Source organism: Lagenorhynchus albirostris, chromosome 2 (assembly GCF_949774975.1).
Source record: "Lagenorhynchus albirostris chromosome 2, mLagAlb1.1, whole genome shotgun sequence".
NCBI lineage: Eukaryota > Metazoa > Chordata > Mammalia > Artiodactyla > Delphinidae > Lagenorhynchus > Lagenorhynchus albirostris.
The window spans coordinates 136,089,085-136,114,917 of NC_083096.1; the positions used below are offsets into that span (position 1 = coordinate 136,089,085).

Below are 25,833 nucleotides of genomic sequence, written 5' to 3' on the forward strand. Positions count from 1 at the left end.
GTCTTTTATGTAGCTCTATCTCAAATTCCTCAAAGCTTTCTTTCAAAAAGATATAATTACACTAATTAGTCCATTCAACCAATCTTCACTGAATGCCTACTCTGTAATAAGCAGGACAACAAAGCTAGGTGACATGCCCACTGTCACACAGATGATGAGTAGCAGAAGTGGGATATGAAAATAGATCTTTGTCACTCCCACGATATACCCCAGCTTTTGGTCCTTTGTCTTTGTCCTTGAAAAGATGAAGAGGTACTGAAGAAAGGCAGGCACTCAAGAAATCTAAGGATATCACCCTTGATCATGGCACACACAAGTACAGATGACAGACCCAACCCTTCACAAGACCCCAGTCTACGTTTCCGTGCCCTGTCCACTCCACACCACCCACTTTTCTCTGGACATGCAATGACTTTTCACACCTTCATCCATGTTCGAGTCTTTGGCTGTAATGTCCTGTCTCCACCTGTGCACTGTATTCACCCCTGCAGCTCATTCACTCGTCATTCTGTATTTATTAAACAGCTGTTAGGTACCAGCTCCTGTATTGAGTGATGAGGATACAAGATTTAGGCCCTGCCTTTAGAGAGCTTACAGTCCAGTGGGAGGTAAAGATGAGTAAACACACGAGAACACTGAATAGTATGCCCCAGGGCGGGGGGGAAATGCAGGCTGCCCTGGTAGCTCAAAGGAAAGGCCTGGAACCCGGTCTTGGTGTTTCCTCCCTGAGACGCTCGTCTCCCCATTCCTTCCCTCATTCTGCCCCCAAGCCCACCATAATTCATTGTGCCTCACATGTTTCTCATTGTACTGTACACTCTGCAGTTACAACATTTTTCACAGTGAAACATAATGTATGACATGATCATTTATCTTCATTTTGAGAACTGAGGGAACTGATTCTTTTTTAATTGACAAATACTTACTGAGCGGCTTGCAGGACTGTAGTGGTCATGAGTCTGAGTTTTATCGTTTAAATCCTGGCAAGTACTTAGAAGCCAAGTGACCTTGGGCAGGTTATTAAAATCTCAGTCCCGCGACATTTTCCACATCTCTAAAGTGGGGATCAATCAGGAATACACCGAAGTTCAGCATGGCGACAGTACTTACCCCAAAGCACTGCGAGTTTTCGTCTTTGGCCTCAGTCTTTGCATCACTCATTTCAACCCCAGTTTTGGCATCACTTAACCTCTGTGTGATCAGTGACAATGATCACAGTGAGGTCTCCATCCTCTCTATCCATATCAGTAATACGAGGCAGTTTGGGACTTAATGTTAGTATCTTAATATCACTTCTAAATATAGGTAAGCGATTTAGATCCAAAGGTGGGTAGTAAGGGTGAAACTATACTGTTGGGGGTTAAGGAGTGAATGGGTAATTGAATAAATGAAGAAAATGGGCAAGGATCCTTCATATGGAGGATCTGACACCAGAAGGAGAGGGAGAAATGGGGCAGTAGTCTGCAGCCCAATTTTACAAAGTGTTTTCACTTACTAAGGCAGGCAACACAAGCTAAAACATCATGGAATATATTATATCTTTACATACCAGTATAAGGATTGTTGTTGCTTCTGAGTGCCAAATATGTATGTATAATGCTGACTCCACCCTACCCATCCAAACTGATTTGGTTCCCAAATGCTTGGCTTCCGCTGAGCCAGTTTTTTTTTTAAACAACTTTCAGAATAAACAGAAAAGCAAAATGTCGAGCCAAGACATTTTCATGTTCAAGTCCATGATTTTGAACATTTGTGAGTTGCTTTACATAGCACCCAGATTTAGTACCCATCCATCTACTTCTAGACTGGATAGAAAGTACATGTACACACAGATACCCAGACACCAAATATAGCACCAAATCATACATGTGATTCTGAAGTTCTCAGAAATGCAAGAACCCAGCCTTAAGAACTTTCTTTCAATCCCTACAGATATATACATGACATGAGGAACAGAAAAAAGGAAAATTCTATTGCATGGAAAGCTGTAATAGGAGGTGATAATAATATCACAGTGCATGATGTCAAGAGTGCCCAGTAGGTACCAAATACTTAACGTTCAGTATGTAGTCCTGACAAAGAGTTATTGTTATTCCTATTAGAAATGATAAAACTATGGCTTGGGGAACCTAACTAAGTAGCTAACTAAGAACAAGAACTTTAGAGAGTCAGCTTTGCTACTAATCTAGCTCTGTTACTTTGGGCAAGCTTCTTAGTACCTCTAAACCTTAAGTTACTCATCTATGAAGTGGGTATAATCATACACACCTTGGAAAGTTCAAGTAAGTTTTGAGAGAAAAAGAATGTACATAAAGTACCTAATATAATGCTTGGCATTATAAGTTATATTCAGTAAATGGCATCCATGTTGATCGTTATCAGTATTGCCCAAGACTGTGTGACCAGTAAGTGACAGAGGGGGCATTTAAATTCATATTTGACTGATTCTAAAACCAACACAAACGACAGCACTTACTGAGAACTTACCATGTGCCAGTATTACTATGTAAAAGCTTTACACGTATTAACACAATCAACGGTCTTAATAAGCCTATGAGGAAGATACTATATTATCCCTACAATATAGATCAAGAAACTGAGATACAAAAATGCCTCATAGCTATTAGAAGCTTGACAGGCTTCCTCAGCCCCGATTTTAGGTAATTCCAATAATATATTATTCCCCACACCAGTCATTTATCCTTCATGATGAGGTGCCTGCATTCTGAAACCACGTACAACATCTCAGATATATTTTGGGAACAGAGGGCAATACCGAAAGGGACCCTGCTTGAGTTCTTTAAGAGGACAGGAACTATTTAAACATAAAGTAATATTATTTTTACTATTTTGCAGAGACATGAATAAGATGCATCAGGAATTTTATTATCCTAATTAGCCAATCAGGTTCTAGTTGAATCGAATCAGACTCCTCTCTGGCTTTTCTTTCTCATTCTGCAGAATTTCAAGACATCTGGACTGCCTGAAACACACCAAAGAATGGTCCCAGAAGCCACATGTGAACTGACCCTCGTGGCCAAAAGCCCCCAAATGGACATAAGTGGAAAGGTCACCATATTCTATTTTCCCATGGCAAATGGCCTTTGGAAACACTTGTGTTTTTTTAATTTCTTTTTATACTTTCACAGTCAAATGATCATGATCAACAAGAATGAGATAAAATTGACTGCAGCTGGAGAAAAATGCTGACGTGAATGGCTAAAAACATCATGCGTAGCTTGTAATAAAAGGGTACAGGACCATAATGTAAGTCGAGGCCCCCTCTAAAGTCCCATCTCATTAAGACTAGAAGCAGCAGCTGGTTTCTCCCAAAACAAGTCCTGCAGGAACAAAATTAGAAGGGTTCCCATCCTTTAGATGTGCTCTTGAAAATATTAAGTCCTTGATGGGGGTGGATTTTTATAGACAGTTGACAGGTCAGACCTGAGTGCATGTTGTTCTAAAGGTCAAAGAATTGGCAAAAAATGGATGTGACTGCTGTCAAACTAGAATGAGCTCCCTTTGAAGTTGGAGGCTTAGATGAACCGAATCTGAAGTGCTCTCTTTAAACGAAGCAAAGACGAGGGTGAAAAATAAAAACGCTGCCCTGCGTACGCTGAGACGTCTTTTAAGTAACTCAGGGTGTACTACCCTACTCTGCTATGCTGGCATGACCCGCCATTAAAATCTGGGTGAAAAGGAACAATCCCTGAAGTGGGATGGTGTTAGCAAACAGCCACGATGAACACCCCACTCCCTACATCCTGGAAAGCTCCACAAAAAAACCTCGCTCAAAGTCCTCCTGCTTCCAGTTTAATCAGCTCAGTACTTGCCTTGCCCTCTATTTATTTGTGCTCCCCTACTAATCACTCCCTCCAGCTTGTATTTTATTCTACAGATGACTTCAGGCCAAAACTTGCTGCTATACCAGCAAATACTTGAGTTGTTGCTGTGGCTGTTATCATTCATGAAGTTTCACTCTGTTGTTATCTGAACCTTCTCTGACTTTCAGTTTAGTAAATCAGACTACTATTCCACCTCATAAATCAGAAACACAAGCCTGTGTCCCTTGTCCCCTCAGCCCCAGTAGCTGTGGAATGGAATACTGGCAGAATTAAGGGACGTTCTTGCAGACTCAAATATCACAGAAATGCGGTAATTTGTCTTTATTAATAGGAGGTCAAATACCATGTACCTCTGACAGTTGCATCAATATTTTTACAGTCCTTAGGTCTTGACTTGCACCAATGGCCTCTTTAACACAAAAAAAAACCTTAAGACTAAATCTTGACACTGTTAAATCGCTTTTAGATACCTTTTTGGAAACAAGGAGATTTAAAACATAAAATGTCTCACCTGGTGCCTGGTTTTCTCTGGAATTGGACCTCCCAGAATTCCATTCCTAGGAATACAAGTCACTCTCTGGAGTACTTTGGAGTCCTTGCTGCTTTGCAAAACCTACAATCCATTTCTTAGGACACCCTCTGGCAAGGATGCTAGTGACTAGCTCTAGTTCTTATTGCTTCCCTCATCACAGATACAACCAGTACGGCTTAAACAGTTGGTGGGAAATGTAAATTGGAAATGGAAATGATCTAAGTGTCAATGGATGGAAGGATGAAGATATGGTATAGGTATACAGTGGAATATTATTCAGCCACGAAAAAGAAGGAAATCCTGTCACTTACAACAACACAGACAGAATTTGAGGGAATTGTGCCAAATGAAATAACTCAGACAGAGAAAGACAAATATTATATGATATCACTTACATGTGGGATCTGGAAAAGTGGAATTCATAGAAACAGAGAGGAGAATGGTGGTTGCCAGGGGCTGGGGGTGGGGGAAATGGGGAGACATTGGTAAAAAGATATAAACTTCCAGTTATAAGATGAATAAGTTCTGGGTGTCTAGATATAAACTTCCAGTTATAAGATGAATAAGTTCTGGGTGTCCAATGTCCAGTATGGTGATTATAGCTAATAACACTTTATTATATACTTGAAAGTTGTTAAGAGAACAGATCTTGAATGCTACCATGGTGATCATTTTGAATATATAAGTGTATCAAATCAACACAATGCATACCTTAAACTTACACAATATCATATGTCAATTATATCTCAATAAACCTGGGAAAAATTAAAATTTTCTTATTTTCTACCCTGGAAAGGAAAGGAAGGGAAAGAGAAAGGGAAAGAAAAAAAAGAAGAAGAAGAAGAAAAGCCAAAAGAAGGAAGTAAAATTCCAGAGAAAATGATTTAGTCTTGGGCCGTGGTTCTCATCAGAAGCTCCTCTAGGATTTGTTAAAACACAGATTAATGGGTCCCACTCCCTGAGTTTCTAATTCAATAGATGGGGTGAAGCCAGAGAATCTGCATTTCTAATATATTTCCAGGTAACGTTCATGCTGCTGGTCTGGGGATCATGCTTTGAGAACCACTGGTTTACGGTAAATAAACACCTAACAAATGAACTCTTCACTTTAGAAAAATAGGTCTCTGTGGGATTCCCTTAATAATCTGTTAACAAATAAGTGCTGAGCTAATTAGTGCTAATCACAGGCAGTACACCATTGTGGTAAAAAGCCTGCATTCTGGGGCCAGACTGCCTGGGTTCAAATCCCAGCTCTGCTGCTCATCAGCTGTGTGGTCTTGGACAAGGTCCTTGGCCTCTTTGAGCCTCAGTTTTTTTCTCTGTAAAATATGCACGGTAATGATAGTACATATAAAACAAAGCTGCTGGGAGGACTGAAGGAGCTCGTATGTCTGAAGTGCACACAACAGTGCCAGCATGTGTTAAATACTGTTATTAGTATAAAATACCACTAAAATTATTATTATACTTTTTTCTACTAGAAGAGGTAATAATAGTTCTTCTGGAACTATTACCCTGTGTCAATCCCAGGGTTAGGTCTTGGGGATAGAGCTGCAGACCAAACATGCAAGGTCCTATACTCACCAAGTTACAGTTTAGAGCAAGGAAGACACAAGTAATTATTTACAGAGCATCATCTGCTTAAATCAGAGGGCTGGAAGCAGGGAAACAAGGAAAACGCTACAAAGTCATTTCAAATTGAAGATCAATCAGACATTAAGAACCTTTCTTAAACTGGAGTAAAAACCAATGGGAAAACATGATTCTGTGTAATCATACCATACAGTTCTTCTGGAACAAATGATTGTGGCTTTTAAAATACAATGATATGAAAAGAAAAATTCTTTCCAGTCAATCCTCCCAAACTCCTCTGCGCCTAATATGCGTCCTATACTCTCCAAATAATTTCAACGAAGGCCAGATCTTAGGGCCGGAGGGAGGTGATCAATTCATTACAGATCGAACAAGAGGTGGAGACAAGTGCAGTGTGAGAGGAACTAGGGTCTTCATCCTTTCTCCCCTGCTAGAAAGATGGGCCACAGAAAGGGGCACCACTTTGGAGCCATGCAAACCTAGGTTCAGATCCAGCCTCTCTGCTCCTTAGTGGCTGTGTGATCTTGAATGTGTTCCTTGATCTCTCTGAGTCACAGTTTCCTCATCTGTAAAAAGGACATACTGTAATGACAAGAAAAGAAACACTTTTTCCAATCCCTCCCAAATTTCTCTGCACCTAATATGCATCACACACACTACAAAGGTGAATAAACTGTGGTTTCTTCATCCAAAGGGTTCCGAAGCTAGTACAAGAAAAACATGTGCCGAGAAATAATTACAGTACAACGAGAGAAGTGCTAGAAAACTACAGGACCAATGAAGAGGGAGTGTCTAACTGCCCCGGGGAGTCTGTAGGGCTTCACAAACAACAGGACATTGAAGATGGATTCTGAAGGATGAGCAACAGCTCAGCAAGGAGAAAAGCAGGCAGATGATGTTCTAGAGAGAGGAACAGTATGTGCAAAGAAGACAGGAAAAGGCCCAGGGACTGGGCAAGACGTCTGACAGGGCTGGAATCTTGGTGTGTGATGAAGAGTGGCTGGAGATGAAGACAGCTCCTGTCTCAGCTCTGTGAACATATCACCAGTTTTCCACATAATGAAATTTATTTGAAGCCATTTGGATGATGGTCAAAGATGATAAGGAAATCAATGCATAAAGGGATAGTCTGTGGGCTTTTTAATGTAAGTCTGAAGTTGTCCTTGCACTATCCCCCTCAGAAGGTCAATGTTTTAATGGCAGACATGGGTATTCAGCTCCATCTATGTGGGTCTCATATACCAGTAACAAATAGCAATCACAGCACCAGGGGAAGCTGACATCTGTTGAATCCTAAGCACGCTGTCCTACAAGCTTTATACACGTGAATGCCTACAATCTCTACAGCAAGCCCACAGGGTACAAATAGGAAAATGAAGTGCAGAAAAGGTAAGAAGCTTGCTCCAGGTCACACAATGAGTCCCAGGGCTGGTGTGTTACCCGAGAGCCCAAACTCAGTGGCTACCTTGAGTTTACATTCCTTCTTCCGTGAAGGGTGCTCTCACACCACTTCCAGGGCAAATCCACATCTTGAAGGGCCTGAAGCTTTTATAGGGGGAAACTTGTAAAGAAAGGAATACAAAATTATGAATACAAGATCACGTACAGTAATGAATATTTACAATAAGAAAAAAATTAAAACAAATACCTGGAGCCTTGGGGATTTAGGTTCCCTTTTCCTGAGATCAGAAATGCCTACATAGAAATGCTTCCTGACTGCAACCCCTCTCCACCCGGAACATTCTATGCCTCCCAACAACTACCTGCACTCACAGGGCCATGCGAGCAAGGGTCCCTGAAGCTTAAGCTTCAGTGCGTTTACTTCCTGGGAAGCCCACCTCCACCACTGCCTCAAAGTCTCTTAAACTTTCCCAAACCCTTTAGACAAAGGTCAGATGTTAGGGCCAGAAGGAGGTGATCAGTTCACTACAGACCAAACAATAGGAGGAGACAAGTGCAGTGTGAAAGGCACTAGGGTTCCCATCCTTGCTCCCCTGATAGAAGGATGGGCTATTGCAAGGGGCACTGCTTTGGAGCCATGCAAACCTAGGTTCAGATCCAGCCTCTGCTCCTCAAGAGCTGTGTGATCTTGAACATGTTCATTGACCTCCCTGAGTCTTGCCTTCCTCATCTATAAAAATGATACACTGTAAGAATCAAATAGGATAACTTGCATATTGCCCAGGAATGTCAGCTCCCTTCCTCCGGGTAAGCCTTTCCTGGACTTTCTCCTCCTTTGTGTCCCTTACCCCACCCCAATTTCTGAGGTGGGTAGGTCAGTCCCTCCTCTGTACTCCCAGCATATTCTGTAGAGACCTCCGCTTGAGCACATGATTCTCTTAGTAATTCAGCAAGTACTCCCTGGATACAAAGATGAACACGGACATGCTGCCATCTTCAAGAAGCTCACGTCTAGTCGAGAACCACAGGTCAGGGAGCCTTTCTCGGGCTGGGGCCGTGCCTCATTCCACCGGAAACCCTTGGACATGGGGCAGGTCAGACCCAACTCTCAGCCAGTGCCTGTGCCAGCCTCACTCGCCTGAGCCCCTCGCTCAGCTCCACTCTCATCAGGCCCCAGTGACGCTGCTGATCTGCACATCCATCGCATGGCTAGATCAATGAAGTTTAGTTTGCAGGGCACTGGGCCCACTGTTGGCTCTCACCTCAAGAACAAAGAAGAATACTGGCCCTTCCAAGGCAAAACAAAGGCCAACTTCTCCCCCACGGATCCCTTTTCCTTTACGGGCAACAGTATGCAGACCCCTGGTCCTCCACTGAACTACATTTAAAATAGCTTTTGTGAAGGACAGACACGGCGGCCATTTTCGTGTATGTGCGTGCCCGCAGCAATGAACTGATTGTAATGCGAACAACGCGCACTTCTTCCCACTTCTGACAGAATAGATGACATTGTGTCGTGGGCTGGGGAGGGGGTGGGGGCCCAGCGAAAGCAACCAAGCTGTAAGGTTTATGACACGAAATTCTGACAAAAAGCATTCTGAAGCCTCTTTCCCATCATCAAAAAACCACACTGGGCAAGATCAGAGCTTAACAGCCAACCAAAAAGACACATTCAATTCCTGAGATCATTTTCCTGAAATAGAAAACCACATATGTTTCTCAAATTTCACATCAAGCCACTGCAGAGGCCAGACTGCAGGGCCGAATTGGGCCAAAGTAAGTAAGAGAGAGAGACAGACAGACAGACAGACAGACAGACAGAGAGGGAGAGAGAGGGAGAGGGAGGGAGGGAGAGAGGAAGAGGAGGAGGGGAGGGGGGAGGGGGGAGGGGCTGGGAAAGGGAGTAAAGAGAAGAAAATGAACCCATTCTTCCACATCACCACATTTCTCTAGCACAGTCTAAACTTACAAACACCCCCAGTTTCACAGAACTTGTAGTTAGGGTTGCTTATCGGGCAGTCTTTACTTTGTCAAATTAAGACACATTGCCTTGGATTAGCAAGACTCCTTAAATTCAAAATGACTTCATGGTTGGCTCAGAGTTCAGTGTCTCTAGGGCCAGCCGCCAGGAACATATCCACTGCGGGCCTCCCCGCCCCCTCCATACTGACCTGCCTGACTTTTCCATGGAGACCGCAGAGCAAAAGCCCAAGCAGACAGGCTGTCAGTGCTAATTAAAAGTCCAAACACCTCTTCAGAAACTATCTCCAGCTCAATATTTATACAGAATATAAGACTCCTAACAGGCAGAGCTGGAGAAGGGAGCAGGAGGTTGAGGGCAGAAATAGGCTTGAATGGCATTTGGAACCCATTAATTTTTAAAAGACAGGCTGCCACTCTATACAGACCCAGAGAGGTTCAAAATGTAACGAAACCAGGAAGATGAATGAGCCGAAGATTGTTTAGAAAACCTGCGGAGAGCACTCAGCTTTTGAAAAGAATATCTGGGCAATAATGAGAGCTGACGCTTTTTATTGGTGAATGCAGTTTTTGGCACCTTCTCACAATACAGGTTGACAATTTTTCGTATTTAACAAAAGGAAAGGTAATCTTCTAAATGACTTGGGAACAAAGGACTCCCTGACTGCAATTTCTCAATAACATTTAAGAATTCTCTTCAAAGGCCCTCGACGATAATTTAGAGAGAGGAAGGAAGAAAACAAGAAAAAAGGAAGGTATACTAAAAGAGATTAAACCAACTGGAAGAGGTGAAAAAAAGAAGGAAAGAGTATAGCATTTTGACACTAAATTACCTCCCCAAAGGTTGAATTTAATGTTAGACTTTTACAATACTTTTTCCAAAAAATGAGGTGTAAGAAAGAAGCCAAAGCAAGACGTTGGTCAACACCATTACCTCTCAGACTCAGAGTTTTAGTCCAGGGAGGGGCTAAATGGATCACTAGCTCAATCACCAAATCTTGCAGACAAACCAAGTGCCAGGGGCCCAAGGTTACCTGGCTGGACCACACACATCTTCCAAGCTTCAAACCACGCCACCCGCCAAGGCCTCACAGCCCTTACAGTATCATGGGTTCCAAGACTGAATACTGATACCCTTAATCAGAGTGAATGAAACTTAGAGGCTACCCAGAGTCGCACAGGTACAGCATATTCAAAAGGCCCAATAACTCGGTTCACAAGAGTTCACCTACAGTGACAGCCATCCTGGATAGCAAACTAATTTAAGAGGCCACCAAGACTGAGATGTCCTGTCCATCCCGAGGGAGGCCTTCTCGGGTCAGAGAAAGGACCCCTAAACAATGTATGATGTGGGGATGTCCCCTTAAAACCTAACTCATACTTCACTTACTAGTTTCACCTTCAGGGTGAGACCCTTCTGGGAGTCTGTCATATCACCTGGAAAATGAGATCTCTATTTTTTAGCACTTTTACAGTTCTAAAACATTTTTGGCAAAGACTCTACCATCATACTATTTGTAAATGAGGAACCCCATCCCAAGATTGTTCCACTTTACCATATTAAAGCGCAAACAAAACTAAATTCTAAAAGTGATTCGAGGTCTCAGAGAAAAATGTTAAGTAAAGGAAATGCTACATAGCTGCTCAATTGGAAAATTAGTCATACTGGCCGTTATCTTTCAGGCATACAGAACTCATGTCTAGAGGTAAGCACATGAGATCCGAAAAAAAAAAGACAGAGGAATGGATAAAAAAGATGTGGTATACACACACACAAACACACACACACACATACATAGTATACTCAGCCATAAAAAAGAATGAAATAATGCCATTTATAGCAACATGGATGGACACAGAGACTGTCATACTAAGTAAAATAAGCCAGACAAGACAAATATCCTATGATATCACTTATATGTGGCATTTAAAAAAAAAAAGATCCAAATGAACTTATTTACAAAACAGAAATAGATGCGCAGACATGGAAGACAAACTTATGGTTACCAAAGGGGAAAGGGGGAGGGATAAATTAGGAGGCTGGGATTAATATATACACACTACTATATACAAAATAGATAACAAACAAGAACCTACCATATAGCACAGGGAACTATACTCAATATTTCGTAATAACCTATAAGGGAAAAGAATCTGAAAAAGTATATATATATATATATATATATGTGTGTGTGTGTGTATATATATATATATATATACATATATATATATGAATCACTGTGCTGTATACCTGCAACTAACACAACATTGTAAATCAACTATACTTCAATATATATATACACACATATACACATATATCTTAAACAAAAGACCTAGAGGGGCTTCCCTGGTGGCGCAGTGGTTGAGAGTCCGCCTGCTGATGCAGGGGACACGGGTTCGTGCCCCGGTCCGGGAAGATCCCACATGCCGCAGAGCGACTGGGCCCGGCAGCCATGGCTGCTGAGCCTGTGCTTCCGGAGCCTGTGCTCCACAACGGGAGAGGCCACAAGAGTGAGAGGCCCACGTACCAAAAAAAAAAAAAAAAAAAAAGACCTAGAACAGTACCTGATACACAGCAGGTATTCAATACAAACTGGCTGTTATTTTTTTTTTTTTTAAGTTATGGGAACTGAGCAAATTCAGACTAGTGGTTCTTATTGAAGGGTGCACATCATAACCACCCAAGGTCACACATTTTTTACCACCTTTGTCCCAAAGAACAAATGTGGGGATTCCTAACCTTTTCCATTGAGATTTGCTTTACTGATGAAAAGTGAAAGAAGAAACCTCAACCTTCCCCAGGGTTGGACTCAACGGAGCAGATAAAGAGGGACAGTCATTGATGATCCCATAGTTAAGCGTTAGTGCAGGGCAGCAGCAGGACTCCCAGTCACTGGGGGTCTGTGCCTCAACTGTAGGCATGGGTGAGAAGCCATGATATGAACACTCCGTTCCCCTCCTGCCCCGACAGCCCTGGCATATTCCATTCTCTCCTGCCTTTCCTGGACTTTCAGCCTCTGAATACTGATGGCCTGTGGTCTCCTGCCATCTGCTCATTTCTTCACGCCCACAACAGCTCTGAGACCTTTGGAGACACTCTCACACCCTCTGACTCACAGAACCCTACAGGAAGGCAAGACAAAACCCAGTAGGGGAGAGAAGTTGCCCAACAGGTTATTTGGTTTCTAAATGGCCCACTGTCCCCACCCCACCTGTAAGCTGTTTAACTGAATTTAGCTTCACCTTAAAACGTAAAACTAAAAAATAAAGACTGAAGGGAAAGACAAATGAAAGTAGCACTTCCTGTGTACTACTCTGTATTGCAAACTGGTTAGAGGTTTCACCCAGGGTGCTCCATTTTCTCCATAAAACAAAGCCATGTAATTTTTGTCTCCCTTCAACCATAAAAGGAACCTGGGATTGAGAAGGATTAAATGACTTTCCCATGTTCACCCAGCTGATAAATGGCAGAGCAAAACTGTGAGCTAAGGAGTATCTGGCTCCAGCCCTTACAGGAATTTGAATAGTTTAAATAAATGTGTACCTACCTACTGCTAGACTAGAGAGAAGAGACCTCTTAGGTGCTCTATTAACATACGTGCAAAGAATAAATGAATGAGTAAGTGAAATGAAGGAAGGAAGGAAACTATGAGCTACAGTTGTTTCAAACTATATATCACCACCCCTATGACCTGTCCTGTGCTCACCCTTCTCTCTGTCACTATCATAGAAGGATTATAAATTAGTATCTGGGATAACGGTCAGTGTAACTTACTGAGAAATTACAATTTTGTGATTATCTTTTTATTTGCTCAGTATTAATTCTCGCTTTCTTTCTTTAGTAGTAAGAGAAATGCAACGCACCAACTAAAAGCCTATTTTATCCAGGCTCTAACTGCGTGTGAGCATAAACCAATGACATGCAAGCAGAAGTATTATGCAGCTCTTCAAAGAAGGTTCTCTAAAGAAGGCTGACTCAGGTGTGTACATCCTTTTTATGCAACTCCCACCTTCCTTCTTCCTGCTATATGAAATGTGGACTGAAAAACAGAGACTCCATAAGCCATTTTGGACCATGAGGTATCTTTGAGAATGGAAGTCAGGGCTGAAGATAATGAAGTAAAAATGCCAAAACAGTTAGTGTCCTTGATGAGTTTGTGGGACTGTCATAGTAGCCCCAAACTCTATACATCTGTATTTACTTACAGAAGAGAATGAACGCCTGTTTGTTCAAACCACTATGATTTCTAATTTTCTATTTTTTCTATTACTCATCAGTGAAGAGATAAGGATTATTTTTCTTCTGTAGAGAGTGAGAGCACTCTTCTTTCCCCAAAATAAGGGTAAAGGAAATCTAATATTTACAGGCCATTTCTCAGCACTATTAAAGATACAAAATAAGCTGACGTGAGAGGATGACTGAATCATTCTCCCTAGAACCTAGAAGAACGGTTTTATACCATTGTTCTGAGAAATCATCCTTCAACACAACCATAAAACAATGCATATCAAAGAGTTTTAGCATCAATCATATCAGAAATAACTGTTATTTTTTTCCCCAGAACTCTTTAATTTTATGACACTACCTTCAGAATCCTTGTCAAGTTTCAACCAAGTTCTGGCCAAAAAATGTTACCTCTAGGATGACCTAAATTCAATCAATTTTACTTTCATTCAATAGATTTCTAACAAAAAATCAAGTCGTTAACCACAGTGAGAATCCACTTTACAGTTATGAGGGTGACTATAATTAAAAAAAAAAAAAAAACAGGAAAATAAAAACAGGTGAAGCTGTAGAGAAATTAGAATCCTCATACATTGCTGGTGGGAATGTTAAATGATGCAATTGCTATGGAAAAGTTCAGTGGGTGGGTCCTCAGAAAGCTAAACATAGGATTACCATGTGACCCAGCAATTCCGCTCCTAGATATATACCCACAAGAATGGAAAGCAGAGACTCAAACAGATACTTATGCATCAATATTCACAGCAGCATTATTCATAATAGCCAAGAGGAAGAAACAACCCAATTATCCATCATGGGTCCACCAACAGATGAATGGAAAAGCAAAATGTAGCATATGCATACAATGGAATATCATTCAGCCGTAAAAAAGGAAGGAAGTTCTTACACGTTACAACATGGATGAATCTTGAAAGCATTATGCTAAGTGAAATAAGCCAGACATATAAGATCCTACTTATATAAGGTATCTAGAATGGGCAAATTCATAGAGACGGAAAGTAGATTAGAGGTTAACGGGGCAGGGGAAGGCAGGAACAGGGAGTTGTTACTTAACGGTTACAGAGTTTGTGTTTGGGGTAACAAGTTTTGGAAATAGGTAGTGGTAATAGCTGTTCAACACCATGAATGTAATTGATGCCATTGAATTGGACACTTAAAATGGTAAATTTTATGCTACAGATATTTTACTAAAATTCATAAAAATAATGTAATCTATCAAAAGCAGTGAACTATATACTTTAAATGAGTGACTTGTATAGTATGTGAATTCTCTCTCAATAAAGCTTTTTTTTTTTTTAAATCAAGTCTTATCTTAGATATGCAACTGAGTGAGGTAATCAGGACGTCAAGCACTAAGGAAGGGATGTGGACTGCAGGCAGGCCACCAGAGGCAGATATTATCGTGGAAGTCTACCCCTTCTTCCTCCCGTGCTGCTGCCTCAGCCCTTAGGGAGGATGAGCCTGCTCCCTGCCCGCTCTCTCCACTAAGAGCAGCACCAGAGGAAGCGCAGCTGACTTTGCACCCCATCCCCTGACTTAACTTTTCTCCAAGGGGGTAAGGGAAATCCTTCTGATTTTTGTGACACTGGAATATATTAAGCCATGTTTGAAGGGGTCACTGTGTTAAAGATAAGGTATTAAGTCATTCCTAGAATAACATCAAGCCCACGCCTTCACTCTCCATGCCCAGGTGCAACCAGTGTGCCCTGGCTTTAGGTAAGCACACCTCAGCAGGATCTGCATTCATGTTGCTGACTCAGTTAGTTACTTGACTTGATGACATCTGGTTGGCATATCGGGCCTGCCTTCCTCCATATAAGAACACATACACCTGAACATGTAAGTGCTGATTTAGCCTCACTTCTGAGCTGCATTATCCACCCAGTATACCAGAAGCTCTATACATTAAAGTTTAACAAGTATTTTCTAAGATAATGAGGTAGGTTTTCATTCTTCATCTAGCTAATATGCTCTGTATATACTCTCTATCAGTCAGAACTCCAATGGCAAGGAAAAGTGAGTGGCACTTTGAACAGTTAACAATAGGGTACCTGTTAGGAATTTAAATAATGAGGATTAATGTTAATGGTCCTAAGTGTGATAACAGCACTGTGGTTACACAGGAGGACAGTACTCTTGGGGATCACTTTGCAGAATTTATGAGGAAAGAAGGTGGTATCTGCAATTCATTTATAAATGGTTCAGCAAAATAAACACATATATGCATGTCAGAGATAGAACACTTTTGAGCACAATGTAACGAAAACGTTAATTGATGAATTATAGGTCTGGGTTCCCCAACGCCCCCCGGGCCACGGACCGCTACTGAGCTCCACCTTCTGTCAGATCAGCGGCGGCATTAGATTCTCATAGGAGCGAGAACCCTACTGTGAATTGCGCACGCGAGGGATCTAGGTTGCGTGCTCCTTATGAGAATCTAATGCCTGATGATCTGAGGTGGAGCTGAGGCGGTGATGCCAGCGCTGGGGAGCGGCTGCAAATACAGATTATCATCAGCAGAGAGGTTTGACTGCACAGGGACCATAATAAATCAACTGCTTGCAGACTCATATCAGAACCCTATCAGTGAGCGGCAAGTGAAAACAAGCTCAGGGCTCCCACTGATTCTGCATTATGGTGAGCTGTATAATTATTTCATTACATATTACAGTGTAATAATAATAGAAATAAAGTGCACAATAAACGTAATGCACTTGAATCATCCCAAAACCACCCCCCGCCAACCCCAGTCCATGGAAAAATTGTCTTCCACGAAACAGGTCCCTGATGCCAAAAAGGCTGGAGACCGCTGACGTAGGTAAAGATATGGTGTTCCATATACCATTCTCTCAACTTTTCTGTAGCTTTAAAATTTTTTCAAAAATAACACCTTGGGGAAAATTGTAAAATGAACAAACAAAAACATGAATTCTCACCAATATTTAAGAAAACACTGAAATCCAATATAAATATTAGTAGTTGACATAAATAGGCAATCAATACATGTAATACTAATAGATACAATTATTGACATTAATTGACATAAATTAATAAAACAAGTGGTTGAAAAATATAAGAAAAGGTAACTGCATTTAATAATAAAAATGCACATTAAAATAAGAGATCATTTTAAGCCTAAAAACTTGGCAAAACTAACACAGACACTATACAGACATAAGATAGAATATTATACGGGTATCAAAAACATGTTTTCAGATAATATTTGATAGGGAAAATACAATAATACATAGAGTAAAAAAATAAATTGTATAAAGTTGATTTATAATTTAAAAAATGAAATACAGTAATAAAAGTCATTAAATAATGATACTATTTTTGAGATCCTGGAGATTATATTTGGAAAATGACTATAGATCTGGATCAATAACCTGCCATAATCTTCTCCTGACAGATTAGCAAATAACCATAAGAAAAATAACAGAATAATAATATCCCTTATAAACCCCACACATAGAGAACCATGCAAATCAGGAAAATAATTGCTATTTTAAAAGGATTACAATTCTAAAGAACATAAATTCATCTCAAAGTAGAAAATAGAATATTTACTGACAACTTTCACAGAATTGTACATTGTAGTGGGGGGGAGTAATATATCATATACAAAATGTAAGGAAAAATAAACCTGAAATTCTAGAAACTCAGCCCTGTTTCCCCATATGCCATAGAAAACTCAGACATTCTAACATATAACTTCTAAAGCAAACTAACCAAACTGTCTCTTGTGCATAAGGAACTTGGTAATCAATTTCTTTTTGTCCAAAGAAATAAAAATAAATGAATTGAGAATAGACAAATCTTCTATAAAAATAATTCAAAATAACGTATGTAGATAACTCCATCTTTAAGGAACTGAAGCATAACTCCCTACTCCTAGTGTTGGCTGTGCATGGTGATTTCCTTCCAGTAATACAAGATAGAAAGTGGAAAGGAACCTGACAAACAATACCTCAGCCAGATAATTAAGATCAACATCAACAGTGATGACATGCTGCTAGTATGTACCCTTGATATGATATGACATGATGAGAATGGTACTCAATAGAAATAGGCAGTGTAGTCTTCCTCCCCAGAACATACTTCCCATGTCTCATCATGAGAAAAACGTCAGACAAATTCCATTAGAGGGACATGCTATAATATATATGACCACGCTTCAAAACGGTCAAGGTCATCAGAAACAAAGTTGAGAAACTGTCACAGCCAAGAAGAGACTAAGGAGATATGACTAATTGCATATGGTATCCTGGATAGGATCTTGGCCATTAGGTAAAAACTAAAGAAATATGATTAAGTATGGAATTTAGTTAATAATAATATATCAACATCGGTTCATCAATTGTTGACAAATGTATCACACAAACATAAGATGTTAATAATAGGGAAAACTAGGTGTCAAGTAAATGGGAACTCTCGTACTACCTTCACAACTTTTCTGTAAATCTAAAACTAGGTTTAAAATAAAGTCTATTTGAAGCTATAACTGAATTTCAAAGGACATACTTTTAGACAATTTACAGAATATTGCCAACCCTTGATAATCTAGGAGAAATTGCTCTCAGACCGCAATGTTAGAGGGAGTTCTTCTCCTGAACAGCAGTTGGGTTCTTATGTGTTCACTCAGTTAATCTTGATTATGTTCTCACCTTTTCTTTGGCCACTAGGAAGCTTGGAAACAAATCAATTAGTAATTATGATGAACCATACAGTTTCTATGAAGCTCTTGGCTTTATCTTATTCTATTAATATTTCACTCCATTGTGACTTTTTAATATTTTTATCACTGCTTTTATCTTCTATTATCAGTCACCTCAAATCTCTTTAGAGGGAGGATTTATACATATGAATATGTTTTTGTCTGATTATACAAAATTTTATTACTCAAATTTCTGACTTCCCACTTCTCATGTTACCAAAATTCTGGACAGTTATCCACTAAAGGCTAGGATGTGGCAAATTACTACAATGTTGAGCTTTAGTTCTTGAATTGCAAAATGGTGATACCACCACCTGTTTTAACTGATGGTTGGGAGGACTAATGGGGTTCACATTTGTTAAAAAGTTAGCACAGATACAGAGAATGCAGTCAATAAATGATGACTATGATGATTATATAAATTATTATTTAAAAAAATAGCAATAATTATTTTCATCAATACAATGAAAAGAATGGAGCTGAATTACAAATTAATCATAGGCCAAAGTGGTGATTTTCTCAGTGACCCAGAAAAACAAGAGTAGCTGCCATAGTTTAGAAGATAAGAACAATAAATAAAGCGAGGGGGGAGGGGAAAGCAGGAGAAGAAAGAAAAACAGATAAGAGGAGGAGGAGGAAGACTTCTTACACACCGTCACTGCCAAAAACAAGTCTGAAGGCTTAAGACAAGGTGAAATCTGATCACTTTTTTAGCCATGACTCCACTAGAATAATAAAAAGAAAAAAAGAAAGGGAAAAAAAACACCCTCTAGCCTTTTTGGCACCCATTTCCCCAAAACCTCCCAAAACAATCACAATAAGAGCCAGATAAACACCAAATCTGAACCTCTCCTTGGCCCAGAGGATGCCAAGTTCATGTTCCACTGTCCAGAGTGTTTTTTGGCATTCGTACATTCAAACTCAGACCCTCATCTTCCTTATTCTAGAAGATGGAAAGACAATGGGGATTTTTCATTAAAAGAACTGTGAATTGTTTAAATACTATGTGCTACACATTTTATCCACAGTACCTCTAACCCTGACAGGACTGCCAGATGAGGACCTGAATTTGGGCAGGGAGTAGGGGAGGGGGAGGGCGGTAATTTACTCCAGCTGCTCACAGACAGTACATAGCAGAGACATTGAACCCAGGTCAGTCTGACTACAAGGATTTCCCTCTTTCCGCTAGGCCAGAAGTTTAATGCAAAGACTCCCTGCCAAAATCGATACAGTAAGGAAACTAAATAAAATAGCCAGGGCTTCCCTGGTGGTGCAGTGGTGAAGAATCCACCTGCTGATGCAGGGGACACAGGTTCAAGCCCTGGTCTGGAAAGATCCCACATGCTGCGGAGCAACTAAGCCCGTGTGCCACAACTACTGAGCCTGCGCTCTAGAGCCCGCGAGCCACAACTACTGAGCCTGAGTGCCACAACTACTGAAGCCTGCATGCCTAGAGCCCGTGCTCTGCAACGAGAGAAGCCACCCAATGAGAAGCCCAAGCACCGCAACGAAGAGTAGCCCCCTCTCGCCACAACAAGAGAAAAGCCCGCGTGCAGCAACAAAGACCCAACACAGCCAAAAATAAATAAATAAATTTATAGAAAAATAAAAGAGCTAATTCCTTCAAAACCTTTCTCAGCGCTGTGTTGGAAGTTCTTCTGTCACCTTACTCAGTCAGTCCATACAATAACCCCATGGAGTAAGTATTGTCATTACCCCAATTATATTTATAATTGAGAAAGCTCTGAGATTACTTGTTTCGCCTGATCATGCAAGTTGAAATAGAGAAGAAAGAATGAAGAGATTGAGGAAACAACAAAAAAGAAAGACAGATGTAAGAGAGAAGTGTGCCTGGGAGAGGGCAACAATCTTTACAAGAAGAACTTGGTGCCTGGTGCCCAAGGTCCACAGGCTCAGCTCTCCAGGAGAGCAAAGCTGGAAGGGAGGCCTCTGAAGGTGCTGGCGAGTATGGGCAAGGGGCGGGGAGGGGACTGCAAATACACGCCAAGGAAAGTAGAAGGAGTCATGAGTGTCTCAGCCGATAAAAAATGGCAGGGATGACTGGACAGTCAATAAATCATTTCTGAGCACTAAACTTTCTGCTTCCTCAGGATTTCAGATTGTCACAGGTGGGCAATGGAAGCCCCCAAGCATGTTCTGATAGGCCAACGAGAAGCTGTCCATCTTTAAATTTACCAAATCCATCCGACCTTTCAAAATACGTCCAATCCTTCACAGGTATGGACCACCTTACATATCACTTTCATGTATACTCTGTTAGGCAATGTTGTCCCAACCTACCGGACCACATAACCACCTGGGGCACTTGTTAATCACACAAATTCCCAGGTATCCCATAGGGATTCTGATTCAGGAGGCTTGAAACTGGAAGCCCTGAGGATCTGGGCTTTGAATAAATGATTCGGCTGATTCCTATAATCAGGCTAGTTTGGTATCACAATCCCCATTTTATAGATAAGGAAAATGAGATTCAAAGAAGGTAAGGCCACTCCCAAGGTCACCAAACTCTTGCATGGCAGAACTGAGGATAAGTCATGTTGTAACTCCACAGTGGATAAGCAAAGCAATGTATTTAAATCTATCTGAGCCAGAGCTAGCTTCAAAAAGCTGGTTTCTTGGTGTCTTAATATGGCATTAGACACTTGGAAATGGGGGTGTGGACTATCTAGCACTATCAGAAAAACAGGGAGGACATCAGTGAACTGGATTGATTAACATCCAAGGAAAAAGAGAAGGAAAATCAAGGTCCTCCTCCATCTGTAGTTCTGCTTTTGAGTTCTCAAGGCTTGTGGGGGCCAATGGATTGCTACCGATACCCACACTATTAGCACTGTTTTGACTCCTAGGTCCATTTGGCTAAAATAATCAAAACATTTCCTTCAAAAAAAAAAACAAAACAAAAAAAACAAACAAAAAAAAAACAAAAAAATATTTCCTTCACTACTGCACAAAGATAGGGAAAAAAACTAGAGAAAGGTCCTGCCAGAAATAACTCTGGACAACTAATATCACACCAAAAGAGGAATGTCCAGATGAGATCTTCACCCAAACAACCCCCTCCCCATTGATGATAACAATATAATGGTGACTAATTGCACCTTCTGGGTTAAAGTTCAGACCACTCCTCCAGAGCCCTCTCCCCAGAGAGGGATGAGTACCTGAGGTTTACTGAGGCCATTTTAATATGCACGTGAATCCCCTCCACCCTAGCATTTCATTAGTGGGAGGGGAGAATAATCAACAAGATGAATGACGTGCTTGTGAAATACATCTTCTACTATCTCCTTTCTGGAAGCCCCTGCTGCCACATGAACTATCACACTCTCATCAACTCTCTACAAGGAAAATCCAAATCATACAAAACGAGATAGACAGAAAGAGCACAGGGAAAATGGTACTCCCATTCCCAGCTTCTCATGAGTTTAAATAAAAGGGAAAATAGGGAGGATTTAGCGCTCTCTAAAAGAGATGACTTTAAGATATACCTAAATATATACATACTCATGCAGGTTTTTCGGTCCTCTGGGAAATGATCCCCTTTCTCATATGCAATTCTAAATCATTTCCAAGATAAGAAGACCCCTCCCTGCCCTACTGCCCCCTCCCCTTGTGCATCCCCTGAAATCTGAGGTCAAGATGACAACAGGCTTGCATGCTTTGAGAGTACATGTCCAATCTGTCCATATATATGCACATCTGTGCACACATCCATTGTAGCAGCCACAATCACACTCCATGAGTATTTTTAAAATTGTCTCTGATGTGTAGCACATAACTTATTTATAATATTTGTAATTTCTTGAGAAATACTGTTGACTTCAACATACATACTTCTACACTCTGGGATGATTCAGGTACGTTGATATAAAAAGCAAAATAGCTTCATTAACACACCCATCTAGTTAAAGTTAAAATCACCTTCCTTGAAAAACATAACTCTTGCCTTAATTTTAGGGGCCAAAAAATGTTTCTTTTATTCATCACGTAAAAAGCGCCTTTGGAAAAATAGTCACATTTCACAATGGACTATTCACGTCTCCTTTAAATGTGTCCAATTTTAATGAATGGTCTTCACCTTGGATACCCACATTCCAGGCCTCATAGGAACAATGGTGTTTGGGCATGTGCAGTGGAAGTGGAAGATGGATTCAAGATGTTTCAAGTACGCAAAATCGCATGCAGATGTACAAACAGTACATCCAGTCAAAGCGAGTTAAGAAAGCAATATATATATATATTTTTTTATATATATATATATATACATATATACATATATATATATACACAGACACCCGAGAATGGATGAACACAAATAAAATCCAACTCATAATTAACATACCGTGCTGTGACACCTGTTGCCTTCCACGATAAGAAGTCTGGGAGATCAAAGAAATGTCCCGCCTTATCCCAGCAAGTCTCTCTCAAGTTCTGCCAAATTAAATACATATTAGAATCAATTATGGGCTATTTTTTCTCCCCCTCTCCTCTTTCAATAATGTTTCAAAATTTTCAAAACAAAAGCATAGCTAACAATGCCCAATAAAACATCTGTTCAGGGGCTGGGAATGGTGAGTGATATAAAAGCAGTACTATACAGGAAAGAAAAATTGGCAATTATTGATCCTTCCAAAAATGACTATAATTTCCCTTTAATTCCTCTTTGCCAACCTGGAGCAGGAGGAAGTACATTCTGCAAGGGTACACAATCCATCTTCCCAGTGAAGGGCAAGAGGATACTCTTCAAGACACATAAAAAGATTTCAAAGCTGAACAGCGGTGAACTGGGGAGAAAAACCACACTAAGAAATTACCCGATGAAATGCAATGTGTCCTGCCATGAAAAAGTCTCCCCAGGCTGACTGGTTCCAAAGGCAACAGGAATGACAGTCCCTGTCCACAAAGAACTTCCGATCTAAGCCAGAGAGAATGGTACGGAATCAAGCTATTCTTATAACTTTTTAAAACATTTGTTCCTTCCAATTTCTTCCACACTGCCAATGTGGTCAGATATTTTTTTCCTGCCACTGGGCTTTTTCCTTCCTCTGCCACCTCTGTCCAGAACACTCCTTCCTCACCCACCACCCTGCTGCTCTGCCCACTTTGGTTAACCCAATCCATCCTTCCCTGGGGAGGTCTTTCAGGATCTCCTCCTCGGGTGAGGTCTGGCTGTCATATAACCCATATCACCCTGCAAGCAGTTGTATAATGTCCTTCTCTTCTGCTAGACTGTAAGCTCAATGAGGTCAAGGACCTTGTCAGTTTTATGCACCATAATATCCCACAACTGTCTTTTCTCTTCCCTGGCACAGGACTGGACCCTTAGCTGTGAGGTAGAAATCACATGACTCCAGTCCCCCTGACACACTTAACTGGACTAGGGGTGGACATGTGACCTAACTGGGCCAATCAGATTCCTTCTCCCAGGAATTTAGAATCAGGATCCAAATGGAGTCATTTTTTTTTTTTTTTTTTCCAAATGGAGTCATTTAACTTCTGCCTTTGAATGGAATTGGAGGTGAGATAAACTTGGAAACTGTGAAGTGGCCATTTTTTTGCCAAGGACCTGGAGAAGTAGGACTTCAAAAAGAGAAGAGCAATACAGACAGAAGCAGCAGCAAGAAAGGTTTCCTACCACCCAGGCAACTCTCCACGTCCCGGTTTCAATTATTCCCTCCCCAAGAGGCTACAACAAAAAGGAATGTATCCTAAGTATATGGGTATCTTTGGGAACCTAAAGGCAACAAGACAGAAGATCCAAAAGAGACATATTCTAGTATCTGCTAGCAGGTGACGTTCGATAAATATGCATTGAACAACTAGACAACCTGCTCAGTTTCACCTTCCAATCTCTCTCAGGTGAGAGGCACTTCAGAGTTTACAAAGGGTTTCCACATGTGTTACCTCCTTAGAACAACACAAAAGTCCTGAGTGCTGTTCTATCTATTTTATAGACATACAACTATTCTTTATCTACATTTGGCCTCAAATTCTATGAGTTCTTCCTATTTTCTCTTCCCCTATCACCACTCTCTGAACACAGACATCGACACACAGCAGAGACACTGAGTATTAACCCAGGAACAGGGTCCCATTAAAACAATAATAACATCAAAAGGGCTCAGATGTAAAAGGCAGCGTTAAGCCCATTTTCTGTTGTTGTTGTTGGTTGTTTATTTTAAATTCCTAAGCATTTGGGTGAGCGCTTACATCTAGAAAGGGCTAAACTTTCCTTTGAACACCCATACGTCTTAATGTTAAACAAAGCAACACTTAAAGTTGACTAAATATGCCAAATGTAGCTCTGAACTAGCAGTATCTTTATATGCTAATAGATCAGTCAGAACATGGTAGCCTTTGAAACTATGAGTCAAGCTACTAGTATGTCTTCTGGGTAGTCCCCCAAATCTCTTTCCATGTGCTCTGTGGTTTCGGTGATCAGTTCTCAGGGAGAAAAGGCATCCTCCTTCTAAAGACTTCAGAAATCCAAGGCCAATCAGAAATAAACCACGAAACCACTGCAGCAACGATCAGTGCTACCAGCCAAAGCCAAGCAGTCTTCCTGAACTCAGAAAATAACTGCTTCTGTTAGATCTTGTATACAGTCAGTACAGACCCTGCAAAATGAGAGCTTTCAGCCTGTAGCCACGCAGACAGCCTCTGTGGACAACGGAACCCAGGCAGAATGTCTCAGAGACAGCATCAGGCCTCTGGCCAGAAAGAGACACATCGGGGGCAGGAGGGACAAAGCAGCCTGGCGGCGCCATCTTTTCTTGAGACAATGCCGGCTTCACTGGGCAAAGCCAGAGACCCTGGCTCAAACTCTCCACAGAAGGAGTGACCAGAAATGGCATCATATAAGGAGTGCGAGGCACCCTTAAAAACGCACATGGTCCTGGGGGAGAAGACAGCAGTAGTATCCCCTGCCTTCTCCACAAAAGCAAAGTCTGCAGCTTAGCCAGCAAAGGAGAGGGGGAAAGCGTTTGCCTGGATGAGAGGGATGTCTCCAGAAGCCTGATCCCTTACTTGGAGATGCTGACACCACCTATGAGGTTCCCATGGTGTACTTAGGTTGGGCTACATGATTCACAAATGCTTAGTCATCAAATGCCAGATTGGCCAAGGGTCTATTAGCCCCCGTGGATGGATTCTTAATCCAGTTCTATGAGAAAATCTCTCCATCCCTGCCTCTCCCCAACCAGCGGAGTCCCAGCCAAGGGCCTCAATCTTACTGAATTAATTCTATCCTTGGAACCACTGGGCCTGCATCAGGCACAGCGACTGTCCTCTTAGATTCTTCCACAGCTTACAACAGTGCCCCCACATTCCTCATCTCATTGGATTCTCAGGATGGTTCAGAGGTTGCAGGTGATACACGACAGTCTGCACGTGAAGGATGCAGAAACAGGTTCAGATGACAAGGCCTTAACCCAAAGCCACATGGGGCTTCCCACTCTAAAGTGAGTGTTCCTTCCTTCCCAGGCCACAGTCACCACCCTGA

General features: G+C 41.2%; 1 protein-coding gene across 5 annotated transcripts in view; it reads right to left on the bottom strand.

Annotated features, from left to right (window-relative positions):
• The window catches only part of FGGY (FGGY carbohydrate kinase domain containing), a 411,736-nt gene that overhangs the window by 322,389 nt on the left and 63,514 nt on the right, over window positions 1–25,833 (bottom strand). For all 5 annotated transcript variants that reach the window (XM_060139919.1, XM_060139918.1, XM_060139916.1 and 2 more), the window contains one exon: window positions 22,675–22,763. In XM_060139919.1, coding sequence (XP_059995902.1) covers window positions 22,675–22,763 — 89 coding nt within the window. The remainder of the gene's footprint in view (window positions 1–22,674; window positions 22,764–25,833) is intronic.